This window comes from Heterodontus francisci, chromosome 30 (assembly GCF_036365525.1).
Source record: "Heterodontus francisci isolate sHetFra1 chromosome 30, sHetFra1.hap1, whole genome shotgun sequence".
NCBI classification, from domain to species: domain Eukaryota; kingdom Metazoa; phylum Chordata; class Chondrichthyes; order Heterodontiformes; family Heterodontidae; genus Heterodontus; species Heterodontus francisci.
In genome coordinates, this window is record NC_090400.1 from 13,994,510 (window position 1) to 14,010,470 (window position 15,961).

Sequence of the window (15,961 nt, forward strand, 5' to 3'; positions counted from 1 at the left end):
GAGGGTTTCTGCCTCCATTACCGATCTGGGCAGTGAATTCCAGACATCCACCACCACCTTCTGGGTGAAAAAGTTTTTCCTCATGTCCCCTCTAATCCTTCTACCAATGTTAGAGAAACTTCCAAGCCTGTTTGTGAAGAAGACACTGAGACTAGGATGCTTTGGTGGAGATTATTTATTGCTTGCCACAAAGCTTACTTCTGCTCCCCAAACAACATCACCAGCCGTATACGCACACACACGCTTGAATGCGATTAACAAATTAACACCAACACCTATTCACCCTATTATCTTGAACTACCAGGTATTTATCATCCATTAACAGAACTTCAGGCCCTAACAGATTCCCCCTTTTTTCTTTAAACTAAATACATATATATGTATATATAAGAAAAAGAAATAATGACACATTTTTCTTTATATTATTTATCATTAACTTTAAACAGCACCAGCCATTAACATGCTGTATATTCTCGCCTTTAAAAAAAAACTGGTTTAAAGAAAAAGCAATGTTATTGTAATAAAATTTCCACCTTTTCCTAACTTATTACAACACAAGATGGCCCTCTGAGGACATCCAGTAGTTTTTTTGAACAAGCACCTCTCTGAATAAAACAATCTGACAACTGATGACTTGTATCAACTCATTTTATTTTGGAAATTTCTTTTCTTTCCAACATTTCTTTTATACTCACGAGATCAACCCTCAACCTCCTTTCGTCGAATGGACATTGTCCCAGAGAGAATGGTTATCTATGTAGTATTCTATAGGAAAACACTTCTCCGATTGCCCCTTATACAAGAGTTCCTTTAAAATTCTCGATAAATACATACCCATGTCTATCACTATCAATGCAAGTGTCTCAGCAGCTAAGGTGCTTTCAACTATCTTGTATTTCCTTCGATTCCCAGGCCAATGGACAACATTTATCATTTCTTCCCACTAAAAATATGATGAACCCTGCTGCGCTCAAATAACCATCGGGAAGATTAACATGTGAGGCGTCACTAAAAAATGAGCAATTTCATCTCTTCTGGGTCACCCAGTACTGGAAACTTGAGTGTACATTTATCAAAACTCAATCTCTTCAATGTCTTATTTGTTTCCAGCACTTCCCCAACAGTAGCATGTTTCAGCATGGTGCTCAATTCTAATACATCATAGCAAGCATCCGGCTTAGTTCGTGTGCACAACCAGTTCAATTGCCCAATTAAGCTCCTTGACCGGTCTACATCTTCCTTGGTTGCAGAGTCTTCCTTTTGAGAGGATCTGGCCCGATTTATTGGGATCCTATTAACATTCTCTAGGTAAGACTGTTGATTTAGGGTTACCCCCAATTTAGTCTGCCTAATATTCAACCCTATATATTTAAAAGCTCTGGAAGCCCGACTTCCAATTTTAAATTCCTGCAGAACTTTACCACAAATTTCTCAAATGCCTCAGATCCTCTCCACAAAAAATCGTCTGCGTGCATCAAGAAAATTCCTGCTAGTTTTTCTTCATTGTACCAATAAAACTTTGCCAGATCCACCTTTAGTTGAATACAACCAGCTTTTAGCAGGACGGACCGAACTGAAAAATACCACACCCTAGACGTATCATTTAGTCCATAAACACACTTGTTTAGCTTCCATAATTTTCCTTCTATATCTCCAGCTTCTTTTGGTGGCTTTAAAAATACTTCCCTTGCAAAAATGCTGCTTTGATGTCAATGGACATACATTCCCATGAGTGTGTCACTAAAAGGGCTAGGAAAATCCTCAAACTTGCTTTTCCTGCTGTTGGCAATTCCACTCTAACTTCCTGGTTGCCTCGTCATTCCTCAAATCCCAGAGCTACAAGTCTGGCCTTCACTTTATACGTGCCATCAGGAAGTACTTTCTCTACACAGATCCATCTATGGGACAATGCTGATTTTCCTCTATCTGGCACCTCCGTGTATTCGCCAAACTCTCTCCAACTATCAAGCTCTTTTTGCTTTGCATCCTTTATCAATTTACCATCGAACATGTTAGTAGCCACTCGAGCTTCTCCAGCGTAAGGGCTCCTACATCTTGCGTCGCCCCTCGCCTGCTCTCTGGTCCTTGCTCTTGTGAAGCCACGTCCCCTAGAGTTCCTATCCCTTTCTGGACTATTACTACTCGACCTGTCCCTCCTACAACCAGACTTTCTTTCACCAAGTTCGTGACCTTTTCCTTGGACTATGATAATCTTCAGGCCCACTGTCTGAACTTACACTACGTTTTCTGGCCTTCGACATTTTCACTTTCTTCTGCCAATCTATAGGTCTGATATCCTGTCCCTTGTCTTTCACATTCAGCCAATGTTTGTATTGCCCTGTGGCCTTTCCTGCCCTTTCTATAATGGTGGCTTCCCTCCATTCAATCGTCCCTTCTGGCATATATGTCACTCTAGTCCCAACTTTCGGTTGTTGACCTTTGGGATAAATGGCCTTCTCTGGATCTTCACTATCACTTGGTCCACTCTCAGTCAGCCCTTAATCTGCCACAATCTGATGTTTGCAAAGGTCCGACATATATGCATGCAAAATACATGGTGCATCAGTGTCCACCATTTGTTCAGATTCTGTCAATGTATAATCAGTGCCAATAAGCCACGAGGAATGTACTCAAACAGTTTGGTTGCCATGTTGCAAAATCCCCATTTTGCCATCAGTGCCTATAACTTTTCCTGGGCCTCTCCATTCTTTCTGCCCTTCTCTTTTGTAATACACCATATCTCTGGTATCAAAATTCTTTTCTGATGGCCTGATCCAATACCTCAAAGCTCTCCTGATTTTTTCTGAAACCGCCGTCTTAATAAATGCTCTTCTCCCTGCATGCATGGCATTTAAATGGTCCACAAAAATTGAACGAATTGAAGTCCCCTCTAAAGCTGGGGGATGATCCCACATTACCAAAGGTATTTTCTGATTCCTGCCATAAACTAATTGATATGGGCTGTAGCCCCCAACCATTTGAAGTGTGTTTTTCGCATGTACTGCCCACACCAGAGCAGTAGTCAGTTTACAATTCAGTTGGTCTGCTAAAATCTTTTGGAGCATTTCGTCAATCACGGTGTGATTTCTCTCACAAATCCCATTACTAAAAGGACTTTCTGCTGCCGTGTGCATTGCTACAATATTCATATTTTCACACATATTCCTGAACTCATCATTGACAAATTCTCCTCCATTGTCAGTTAGAAACCTAGCCGGTGCTCCCTGTCCTGTTCCTATCCACCTTTCCATTATCTTGTCCACTATTACATTTTTGTCTTTACTATAAATTTCCAGCGACAGATTGAATCTAGTCGCCACGTCTATAAAGTGTAGAATAAAAATGTTTTTTTATCCCATACCTTCAAGTCCATTGCTACAGTTTCATTAAAATCCCTTGCTAATGGAAGACTCACTATAGGTCCTGAAGGCATCCTCCTGTATTTTTTTTTAAACAGATATCACATTTTCCCCTGATTTCTTCGATGAGTTTAGTGTAGTCATCTATTAACCCTGCATCTTTTAACAGAGTCGTCAACCTATGACAAGATGGATATATGAACCGTTGATGTAGTTTTGAAATAATTTGCCTTTTCGCCTTTAAATCCCTACCCCCAGATGCCATTAATACCTCTTTAACATCCTGCTTAGAGATGTTAGTTCTCACTAAAGGAATACAATAATGTCCCGCCTGTGTAAACCACAAAGCTATAGATTTCCCAAAGACAATTGCCTTATCGTGTTCCCTATCCAATTTCATCGGAGCCTTTTTCATAGACGGTTTACTCAACAGCAAAGGTATATCACTGGATACTACATACATACTGATAAAATGGTTTACCCCTGCTATTTTACACAGAATTACCACTCTTTTTAGTGATTTCAACGTATTGTCATCCCCAAACCTGAAACAGGTGGAACTGTGGTATTCTTTGACATCATTTCGGTCTTCCTTACTTAAAGAACCTATGTAACACCTTAACCAGTCCACTCCATATACTGTGGATGTACACCCACTGTCTAGTATTGCGCAATTGAAGGTCCACAGGCGCAAGCTGGTATTGGGGTACATTTCCACAGCTGTTGTCTCATGTAGTTCCATGTGCCCTGGCTTATGTCGGGCTACAATCATCAATGCAGTGGCTCAGTCTGGGGTACCGTCGCATATTCTTTATCCACCCTCCAGTATTTCATTCAAGTTGCCTTACCGAACTTGTAAATCTGGACAGTAAGTGATGGCCAGCTATTTTACCAAAGAAAGATCACACTCAATTCTCATCCTATCCTCAACCATCAGGAGTGAGAGAGCTGGGACTGGGACCAACCATAGCATCCCCACATCTGCCTGGTCAACTAGCTTAGCACAGAGCAAGGATTGCATTGGAATCTTGCCAATCTGTATGGTTTGGTAGCACAAAATATAGGGCATTTTACCACTGTACTGTAGGGTCATCTCGAGCCAATGGATGCTACCAGGGATGAGAGACTAGAGAAGCTGGGATTGTTCTCCTTAGAACACAGAAGGTTAATGAGGGATTTGGTGTTCAAGATTATGAAGGGTTCTGATGGAGTAAATTATGAATAACTGTTTCCATTGGCTGAAGGGTCATTAACCAGAGAATATAGATTTAAGGTAGTTGGCAAAAGAATCAGGGGACAGATGAAGAGAATTCTTTTTCTTACACTGAGCTGTTCTGATCTGAATGTACTACCTGGATGAGTGGAAGCAGAGTCAGTGGTAACGTTAAAAAGGGAATTGGAAACATACTTGAAAAGAAAATATTTGCAAGACTATTGGGTAAGAACAGGGGAGTGGATTAGTTAGATAGCTCTTTCAAAGAGCTAGTACAGGCACAACAGACAGAATGGCCTCGTACTGTGCTGTAGGATACTATGAAGAGTACGTGTTGCTGAGTGCTCCTTATGTAGCACAGTTTGAAAGTGCAGCCATGGGCATACTCACCATTTCATCTAAGTTTTTGAAATCACACAGCTCCTTCTGTGGTTTGGGTTTTGGAGGGATAACCTCCGCTGGTAAATCCATCTCCTCCCGGATCTCTTCCTCAATCTCTTCCTCCATCTGAATGAGGACCGGAGCCAACATTCCAAACTTGGAGGCTCTCCTCGCCACCTCCAGCAGACAGAGCACAAAGTTCTTCTCATTTTTCCTCAGGACTAGATCCTCTGTCTCAAACATCAGCACATCTACAATGGGAACAAACCCTACAGTCATACCTAACCAGCCAAATAACGTGGAAAAAAAGCACAGGCAAGATATCTAAAAAGAAAGACTTGTTGATATAATTTTTTTTTATTTGTTTGTGGGATGTGAGCATCACTGGCTAGGCCAGCATTTATTACCCTTGAACTGAGGTGCTTGCTAGGCCATTTTAGAGAGCATTTATTAGTTAAACAGATTGCTGTGGGTCTGGAGTTACATGTAGGCCAGACCAGATAAGGATGACAGATTCCTTCCCTAAAGGACATTAATGAACCAGATGAGTTTTTTTTTACAACAATTGATGCATGGTTAGCATTGGACTAACTTTTTAATTCCCAGATTAATTGAATTTGAATTTTGCCATTGGCCATGGTGGGATTTGAATCTATGTCCCCAGGGCAGTAGCCAAAAATCACTAGGTTACTAGTCCAGTAAACATTGCTATTATACCACTGCCTCCCCCCAAGTGCCTTTTGCGATCTCATGACACCCCAAAGCATTTGACAGCCAATTAAGTACTTTTTGAAGTCACTGTCGGAATGTAGAAAACGGGGCAGGCAATTTGCGCTCAGCAAGATCCCACAAACTTTACTGAGATAATTCATCAGATAATCTGTTTAGTGATGTTGGTTAGGAATAAATATTGCCCAGGTCATGGAGGAGAACTCTCCTGCTCTTCTTCAAAATAGCACTGTAGGATCTGTTACATCTACCTGAGAGGGCTTTGATTGAAAGTCTCATCCGATAGATGGCACCTCCAACTGTTCAGTACTCTGTCAGTACTGCACCACAGTGTCAGATTTCATACTCAAGTCTCTAGACTGGGACTTGAATCCATGATTTTCTGAATCAGATGTGAAACTGCAGGTGATAAACATATTGTAAAACCTCTTCAAGGGCCTGGACAATCCAGGTCTTTTGGAAACTGCAAAGGAAGATCAATGCACTAAGGGTTAGTCACTCATTGCTCAAGCAATAGGTTGATGTTTCAGCGTCCCCTTGTGTTGGCCTGTAGAACTGTAATCTGTAGGTGTGATTTGTTTTTTTGGAAGAATGCTATCTGAAAACAAAGGGCATGAATTAGTTACCAATATAATTTCAATGAGCTAGGACTCTACACTTTAGAGAAGGGCAGACTAAGGGACAATTTAATCAAGGTTCATAAGATGATGAAGGGAATAGATAACATTTGACTAGGTTGCAGGTCAGGGGTTGGGGGAAGATGGGTTAAAGCAGATGCTTGAATTGGCAGAAGGGAGGCCAAAGGCTTCCTTGAGGAATCAGGGAGGGAAGCAGTCCTGCTCCTCCTGTTCCACACAGAGTGTTAGAAAAAGTACTTACCTACAGGAGCCAAAGCTCCTGGCTCCGTTTTGCTGCTGGGTTTCCCGAGCCTTGGGAAACTCTGACGGCAGCTGCTAAATTTAAATCAGGCTCCCAGTTGCAATGTGGAAGCCTTAATTAAATATGATAATGAAATATCTTGTCTTTTCCAAGATGGGACACTCAGACAACTCATTACCCGCTGCCATAAAAATGGCAGGAGGCACATATGCACTTGCATTTCATGTTTTGTTTTAGCATTTAACCCCCGAATTTCTCATGGGGGGAGGCGGGTGTGTGGGTGGCATTAATATTGATGCCAAAATGTCTGTTTGCTTTCCAGTTGGTGCAGGAAGGCGGAGTTTGGATGCGTTGAGCAATCAATGGTGAAAATGTGGGGACAGGGCAGTTGGAGGTTATGTAATGACACCTCCAGGATTATATCCAACTATGGTTGGTCCCAGTCCCAGCAGGGGAGAAAACAAACACAAAGATACAAAGATGAAAATAACTCCATGGAAGTGCAAAACTTAGAAGCTTCTCCCTAATTTCCTGCGTCAATTCCCCAAGGCATTGGATCAATGGAATATTTGCGGCCATTCGCAACCAGTCCCAATAATTCAACTGTGGCCTTACTCACTCAGGTTTGCTGCTCCAAGTGACTCTGGGCATTTATTTAACAGCTGTCCTGGCTATGGGCTTCTCACCAAGCTATGATTTAGTGCTGCAGAACAAGGGAATGGCAAAGAAATGACAAGGGAATGCTATTCAATGTCAGGGTTACACCCCAGTGTGCCCACAGGGAGTGAAAGGGCCTTAATAAAATGAGACTATTTGATGAATGGTCTAGTTCTATACTTTTCCTTTTTCAAGTGGTCTCTACGTGGTCAATGTCCCACTATGTTAAGATTGAAATCAGGCACTCACTGGGCTGAATTTTGTGGTCCCATTTTGCGGGTGTGGAAAATGGCAGCCAGCACGCACGGGCCGCGCATGCCGCCACAGCGCCACAACCCTCAGCCTGGTGACTCATTATCATACGTATGGCGGCCGCCCCCGCAATCAGGTGGTGGGGGCGGCCTTGGTGATGCCGTGAACAGTGTCAACTGTTTCTGAGCAGGCGCTGGCGCCATTTTTAAAGGGCTGTCAACCGTGCAAAGAAATTGCAGAGCTCACCCCCGCCCCCCCACTTCCCCGACAACTACTCTGTAAGTGCAGAGTTGCTCCCTTCCCCCACAACCACACTACAAGTGCAGAGATCCCCCCCTTCCCCACCTCGGTGGCACCAGTTTTCCCTGGACGGGAAAGTGAAAGCATGTGAGTGCCTCCTGTTGTGCTGAAGATCCGCAACTGCAGGGAAGATCACTTTCATGCAAACAGGTAATTTAAATCTGTAACGTTGGGTTCCTGTTGCAGAGCAGCGGAGGGCCTGCCACGGAGCTTCCCCACCGCCAGGAAGATTGGGTCCGGCAATCCTGGCATCGGGTTCCATGCCGGGCCGCTGCCCCTCCGATCTTCCAGCCGCCCCCCACACGCCTCGGAGCCCGACGTCGGGAGGAGAACAAGATCCTGGCCACTGTGTGGGGAATTGCCAGTACAAAGCCAAATCCCGTCGCCCTCTGGTGTAGCATTCCCAAGCGTGGGCACACGAGCAAGACACTCGCTGGATTATAACATCAATGAGTGCCTCAGGGTGATCTGGTGAAACTACAGGATATCAGACTAATATTACAGTCTCCAGTTTTTGATCCTGGCCCATTACATTGCAGCACAAGAAGAGTGGAGCCACAGGTGTAGAATTTGCACAAGGAGACTGGTCTCCTACTGTAACTGGCAGAACATGGTTGGCAATCCCAGAGAATCAACCATTGATGCTGATTTTCCCAGGGCTTCAGACTATCTTCCAGCCAGAGTTATGTTGGGACATCTCAGGGAATTTCTACTTCACAGTTCTAAAGAATGACTTGCATTTATATAGCACCTTTCACAACCTCAGGATGCCCCAAAGCACTTTACAGCCACTATACCCGAGTATTTAGCCCAGTGTTATACAGTGACAGACCTGTTCCCTGGTGTTACATAGTGACAGACATGTCTACATCAGTACTGTACCCCAGCGTTATACAGTGACAGACCTGCACCCACCAGTACTGTACCCCAGTGTTATACAGTGATAAACCTGTACCCACCAGTACTGTACCCGTGTTATACAGTGACAGACCTGTACCCACCAGTACTGTACCCCAGTGTTATACAATGACAGACCTGTACCCACCAGTACTGTACCCCAGTGTTATACAATGACAGACCTGTCCCCACCAGTACTGTACCCAAGTGTTATACAATGACAGACCTGTACCCACCAGTACTGTACCCCAGTGTTATACAATGACAGACCTGTACCCACCAGTACTGTACCCCAGTGTTATACAATGACAGACCTGTCCCCACCAGTACTGTACCCCAGTGTTATACAGTGACAGACCTGTACCCACCAGTACTGTACCCCAGTGTTATACAGTGATAAACCTGTACCCACCAGTACTGTACCCGTGTTATACAGTGACAGACCTGTACCCACCAGTACTGTATCCCAGTGTTATACAATGACAGACCTGTACCCACCAGTACTGTACCCCAGTGTTATACAATGACAGACCTGTCCCCACCAGTACTGTACCCCAGTGTTATACAGTGACAGACCTGTCCCCACCAGTACTGTACCCCAGTGTTATACAATGACAGACCTGTACCCACCAGTACTGTACCCCAGTGTTATACAATGACAGACCTGTACCCACCAGTACTGTACCCCAGTGTTATACAGTGACAGACCTGTACCCACCAGTACTGTACCCCAGTGTTATATAGTGACAGACCTGTACCCACCAGTACTGTACCCCAGTGTTATACAATGACAGACCTGTACCCACCAGTACTGTACCCCAGTGTTATACAGTGACAGACCTGTCCCCACCAGTTCTATACACAGGTTTTCTGCAGTGACAGGCCTGTACCCACCAGTACTGTATCCCAGTGTTATACAATGACAGACCTGTACCCACCAGTACTGTACCCCAGTGTTATACAGTGACAGACCTGTCCCCACCAGTTCTATACTCAGGTTTTCTGCAGTGACAGGCCTGTACCCACCAGTACTGTATCCCAGTGTTATACAGTGACAGACCTGTACCCACCAGTACTGTACCCCAGTGTTATACAATGACAGACCTGTCACCACCAGTACTGTACCCCAGTGTTATACAGTGACAGACCTGTACCCACCAGTACTGTACCCCAGTGTTATACATTGACAGACCTGTACCCACCAGTACTGTACCCCAGTGTTATACAGTGACAGACCTGTCCCCACCAGTTCTATACACAAGTTTTCTGCAGTGACAGGCCTGTACCCACCAGTACTCTATCCCAGTGTTACATGGTGACAGATGTGTGCCCACCAGTTCTGTACACAGGTGTTATACAGTGACAGACATGTACCCACCAGACCTGTACCTGTGTAATATAGCAACAGACCTGCAGCAACCAGCACTGTACCCATACTATGCAGTGACAGACCTGTACCCACCAGTACTGTATCCCTATCCCAGTCTTATACAATGACAGACCTGAATCCTGGTGTTATACAGTGACAGACCTGTACCAACCAGTACTGTACCCCAGTGTTATAAAGCAGGCCTGTACTCACCAGTACTGTATCCCTATCCCATTGTTATACAGTGACAGACCTGAATCCTGGTGTTATACAGTGACAGACCTGTACCCATCAGTACTACATCCCAGTGTTACACAGTGACAGGCCTGTACCCATCAGTACTACATCCCAGTGTTACACAGTGACAGGCCTGTACCCATCAGTACTACATCCCAGTGTTACACAGTGACAGGCCTGTACCCATCAGTACTACATCCCAGTGTAATACAGCAACAGACCTGTACCCACCAGTAATGTACCCCAGTGTAATGCGGTGTCAGACCTCTAGCATTACATAGTGACAGACACGTACCCACCAGTACTGCACCCCAATTTTATACAATGACAGACATTTACCCTGGTGTTATACACTGACAGACCTACCCACTAGTACTGTACCCCAGTGTTTAATAGTGACAGACCTGTACCCTGGAGTTACACTATCAGTACAGTACACCAATGTTATCATCGAGTCATAGAGTCATTTACGTCTCAGAAGGGGGCAATTCAACCCATCAAGTCCATGCCAGCTCTCCACGGTGCTATGTTGTCAGTCCCACTTCCCGGCTCGATCCCTGTAGCCCTGCAAGTATTTCACTGAACAGAGTAGATTGAAATGGGAATCTGATCAAGGTGTTTAAAATGTAAGAGGATTTGACTGGGTAGATACAGCAAAACTATTTCCTCTGATCGGAGAATCAGAAACAAAGGTGGCATAATCTTCAAATTAAAGCTAGGCCATTCAGGCCTGAAATCAGGAAGCACTTTTTTATACAAAGGGTAGTAGAAATCTGGAATCTCACCCCCCAAAAGACTTTATGCTGGGGTCAATTGGAGCTTTCAATATTGATAGATTAACTTTTGTTAGGTAAGTGTATTAAGGGATATGGACAAAGGTGGGTAATTCAAGCTGAGGTGCAGACCAGCCAGAACACATTGTATTCCACTGTCACTTACATAAATTGAATAATTGAATAAAGGTTGGCAAACTGTAGCTAGTGGGCTGCCACAGGGATCAGTGCTGGGGCCTCAAATATTTACAATCTATACTAATATTAATCAAAATTGCTGATTATAAACAACAGTATTTTAATATCTGCAAAACCAACAATCCTTCCCCCAGGTTTTTCAAACTATCGCTTAGCAAAACGTTCACCCAATTAACTAAACTGAGCTGAGTTACTGCTCAGGATTCATTACTCTCAGTTCTCCCAGAAACTGTAAACAGGAAAAGTACAAATAGAACTTTCTTATGACTATCTCAGTTACTGTTTCAAGTTTACCCAGGTCATAATTAATCTTTTCCTGCCAGCTATCCCTATCCCTCATTGTTTTCCTGTGTGTCCACAGGAACATGCAAGGAATATATAAAACAATGAGACACTGAGGGTGTTTCTTTCTGCATGGTAACGGAAGCTGTTACTGTTGGTTGACATTGAGATGTACCATTAACACTAAGGGCCTATGAACTGTGGATCCTATTACTGACATAGGTGCATGGGAATTGCGAGAGGAACGAAGACCATGGCCCATTCCAATTCACCTTCTACCACCCTGACAGTTATAATGATAATGGGGGTGATGACTGAGCAAAGCAATTATTCTCTCCCAATTAGTGTACAACAGACCCAGGTATGCGGTGATGAAAACCTAGCAGTGGAGACTTTGGGAACCATATGTTCAAAGTCACTTGTTCCTCTCAAGCATGCTGCACTTACTTCATGTCGTAGAATCATAGAATAGTTACAGCACAGAATAAGGCTATTCAGCCCGTCAAGTCCATGCTGGCTCTCTGTAATAGCAGTTCAGCTAGTCCCATCCCCACCCACCAACACCCCTCCCCACCCCACCCCACCCCCCCGCCCTTTCTCCGTAAACCTGCAAATTCTTTTATCTTCAGGTGCTTAACCAATTCCCTTTTGAAAGCTACAATTGAATCTGCTTCCACCACACTCTCAGGCAGTGCCTTCCACATTCTAACCACTCACTGCGTAAAAAAGTATCCTCATGTTACCTTTGGCAAAAGAACCAATCAAGTTAAAATCAGTGTCCTCTGGTTCTCAAATCTTCCACCAATGGGAATAGTTGCTCTCTATCTACTCTGTCTAGACCCCAACATGATTTTGAACACCTCTATCAAATCTCCTCTCAACCTTCTCTTCTACAAGGAGAACAGCCCCAGCTTCTCCAATCTACCCTCGTAATAGAAGTCCCTCATCCCTGGAACCATTCTCGCAAATCTTTTCTGTACCTTCGCTAAAGCCTTCACATCCTTCCTAAAGTGCAGTGCCCAGAATTGGACAGAATATTCCAGTTGAGGCTGAAGCAGTGTTTTATTAAAGGTTCACCATACCTTCCTTGCTTTTGTACTCTATGCCTCTATTTATAAAGCCCATTACTCATACTCTGAAAGATATCTAATTTGCATTTGAATGAATCAATACTGTTTCCCCTGACTCCCTAGGCAGCCTGTGCCATAGATTGACCACTCACTAAAATATTGTTTCTGCAGATTAGTTTAGAATTTATCCTGCTTCAAACATGGACCATGTCCTCTGGTTCCACTGTTCTGGACAAGGTGAAACAGTTTGTCATGGTCTACATTATCTAGTCCCTTTAGAATGCTGAAAACAGCAATTACCTCACAACCTTCTCTTTTCCAGTGAAAACATGCCAGACATGCCAACTCCCACAAATTTATTGCAAGAGACATGATTTCATTCAGAATCTCACAAGAGCGCTCTGAATTCTCAGTTTTTGCTGATGCCATAAATAATGAAATTAATAATGGTGGTCTATGTACCCCAAATGGCCTGCACTCCAGGAATTGCTGTATACGTATACTGACAAGCGCCTTGGTATATCCTGAGCACTTCTTAAGCCCTGCCCCACCCCCCTCAGTTGCTCCGCATCGCACAAGCTCAGGATGGGGGGGGGTTCTGCAGCCTTTTGCTGTGCGTACATTTATGTGGTTGTCTTGTTACTGTGCATGGGGCACTCTGGGTAATGTCAGGAACGGTTGTGAGTCCAGATCGCTGGCAGAAGGTGGGTTTTCTCAGACAAGATTGATAGCAAGACAAACCCTGAGCTGCGGACTCAACCTTTCTTTTTATTCATTCATGGGATATGGGCGTCACTGGCCAGGCCAGCATTTATTGCCCATCCCTAATTGCCCTTGAGAAGGTGGTGGTGAGCTGCCTTCTTGAACTGCTGCAGTCCATGTGGGGTAGGTACACCCACAGTGCTGTTAGGAAGGGAGTTCCAGGATTTTGACCCGATGACAGTGAAGGAACGGCGATATAGTTCCAAGTCAGGATGGTGTGTGACTTGGAGGGGAACTTGCAGGTGGTGGTGTTCCCATGTATTTGCTGCCCTTGTCCTTCTAGTTGGTAGAGGTTGCAGGTTTGGAAGGTGCTGTCTAAGGAGCCTTGCTGCGTTGCTGCAGTGCATCTTGTAAATGGTACACACTGCTGCCGCTGTGCGTCGGTGGTGGAGGGAGTGAATGTTTGTAGATGGGGTGCCAATCAAGCGGGCTGCTTTGTCCTGGATGGTGTCGAGCTTCTTGAGTGTTGTTGGAGCTGCACCCATCCAGGCAAGTGGAGAATATTCCATCACACTCCTGACTTGTGCCTTGTAGATGGTGGACAGGCTTTGGGGAGTCAGGAGGTAAGTTACTCGCCGCAGGATTCCTAGCCTCTGGCCTGCTCTTGTAGCCACGGTATTGATATGGCTACTCCAGTTCAGTTTCTGGTCAATGGTAGCCCCTAGGATGTTGATAGTGGGGGATTCAGTGATGGTAATGCCACTGAATGTCAAGGGGAGATGGTTAGATTCTCTCTTGTTGGAGATGGTCATTGCCTGGCACTTGTGTGGCGCAAATGTTACTTGCCTCTTATCAGCCCAAGCCTGGATATTGTCCAGGTCTTGTTGCATTTCTACATGGACTGCTTCAGTATCTGAGGAGTCACGAATGGTGCTGAACACTGAGCAATCATCAGCGAACATCCCCACTTCTGACCTTATGATTGAAGGAAGGTCATTGAGGAAGCAGCTGAAGATGGTTGGGCTGAGGACACTACCCTTGGGAACTCCTGCAGTGATGTCCTGGAGCTCAGATGATTGACCTCCAACAACCACAACCGTTTTCCGTAGCGCTAGGTATGACTCCAACCAGTGGAGGGTTTTCCCCCTGATTCCCATTGACTTCAGTTTTGCTAGGGCTCCTAGATACAATACTCGGTCAAATGCTGCCTTGATGTCAAGGGCAGTCACTCTCACCTCACCTCTTGAGTTCAGCTCTTTTGTCCATATTTGAACCAAAGATATAATGAGGTCAGGGGCTGAGTGGCCCTGGCGGAACCCAAACTGAGCGTCACTGAGCAGGTTATTGCTAAGCAAGTGCCACTTGATGGCACTGTTGATGACACCTTCCATCACTTTACTGACGATTGAGAGTAGGCTGATGGGGCAGTAACTGGCCAGGTTGGACTTGTCCTGCCTTTTGTGTACAGGACATACCTGGGCAATTTTCCACATTGCAGGGTAGATGCCAGTATTGTAGCTGTACTAGAACAGCTTGGCTAGGGGCGCGGCAAGTTCTGGAGCACAGGTCTTCAGTACTATCGCTGGAATATTGTCAGGGCCCATAACCTTTGTAGTATCCAGTGTCTTCAGTCGTTTTTTGATATCACGCGGAGTGAATCGAATTGGCTGAATTCTGGCAGTATGTGTTCGAAATCTATCCCATTTAGCACAACACAACATGAAGGAGGGTATTCTCAATGTGAAGGCGGGACTTAGTCTCCACAAGGACTGTGCGGTGGTCATTCCTACCAATGCTGTCATGGACAAATGCATCTGCGACAGGCAGATTGGTGAGGACGAGGTCAAGTATGTTTTCCCCTCTTGTGGTTCCCTCACCACCTGCCGCATACCCAGTCTAACAGCTATGTCCTTTAGGACTCGGCCAGCTCAGTCAGTAGTGGTGCTACCAAGCCACTCTTGGTGATGGACATTGAAGTCCCCCACTCAGAGTACATTCTGTGCCCTTGCCACCCTCAGTGCTTCCTCCAAGTGCTGTTCAACATGGAGGAGTACTGACTCATCAGCTGAGGGAGGGTGGTAGGTGGTAATCAGCAGGAGGTTTCCTTGTCCATGTTTGACGTGATGCTATGAGAGTTCATTGGGTCCAGAGTCGATGTTGAGGACTCCCAGGTCAACTCCTTCCCTACTGTAGACCACTGTGCCGCCACCTATGCTGGGTCTGTCCTGCCGGTGGGACAGGACAAACCCGGGGATGGTGATGGCAGTGTCTGGGACATTGTCTGTAAGGTATGATTCCGTGAGTATGGCTATGTCAGGCTGTTGCTTGACTAGTCTGTGGGACAGCTCTCCCAACTTTGGCACAAGCCCCCAGATGTTCGTAAGGAAGACTTTGCAGGGTCGACAGGGCTGGGTTTGCCGTTGTCGTTTCCGGTGCCTTAGTCGATGCTGGGTGGTCCGTCCGGTTTCATTCCTTTTTATTGACTTCGTAGTGGTTAGATACAACTGAGTGGCTTGCTAAGCCATTTCAGAGGGCATGTAAGAGTCAACCACATTGCTGTGGGTCTGGAGTCACATGTAGGCCAAATCAGGTAAGGACAGCAGATTTCCTTCCCTCAAGGACATTAGTGAACCAGATGGGTTTTTACAAAAATCGACAATGGT

At 45.0% G+C, this 15,961-nt stretch overlaps 1 protein-coding gene across 1 annotated transcript in view; it reads right to left on the reverse strand.

Annotated features, from left to right (window-relative positions):
• Positions 1-15,961, reverse strand: part of LOC137346472 (GAS2-like protein 2A) — a 74,460-nt gene that overhangs the window by 35,874 nt on the left and 22,625 nt on the right. Inside the window, exon 2 of the mRNA XM_068009925.1 lies at positions 4,963-5,204. Coding sequence (XP_067866026.1) covers positions 4,963-5,204 — 242 coding nt within the window. The remainder of the gene's footprint in view (positions 1-4,962; positions 5,205-15,961) is intronic.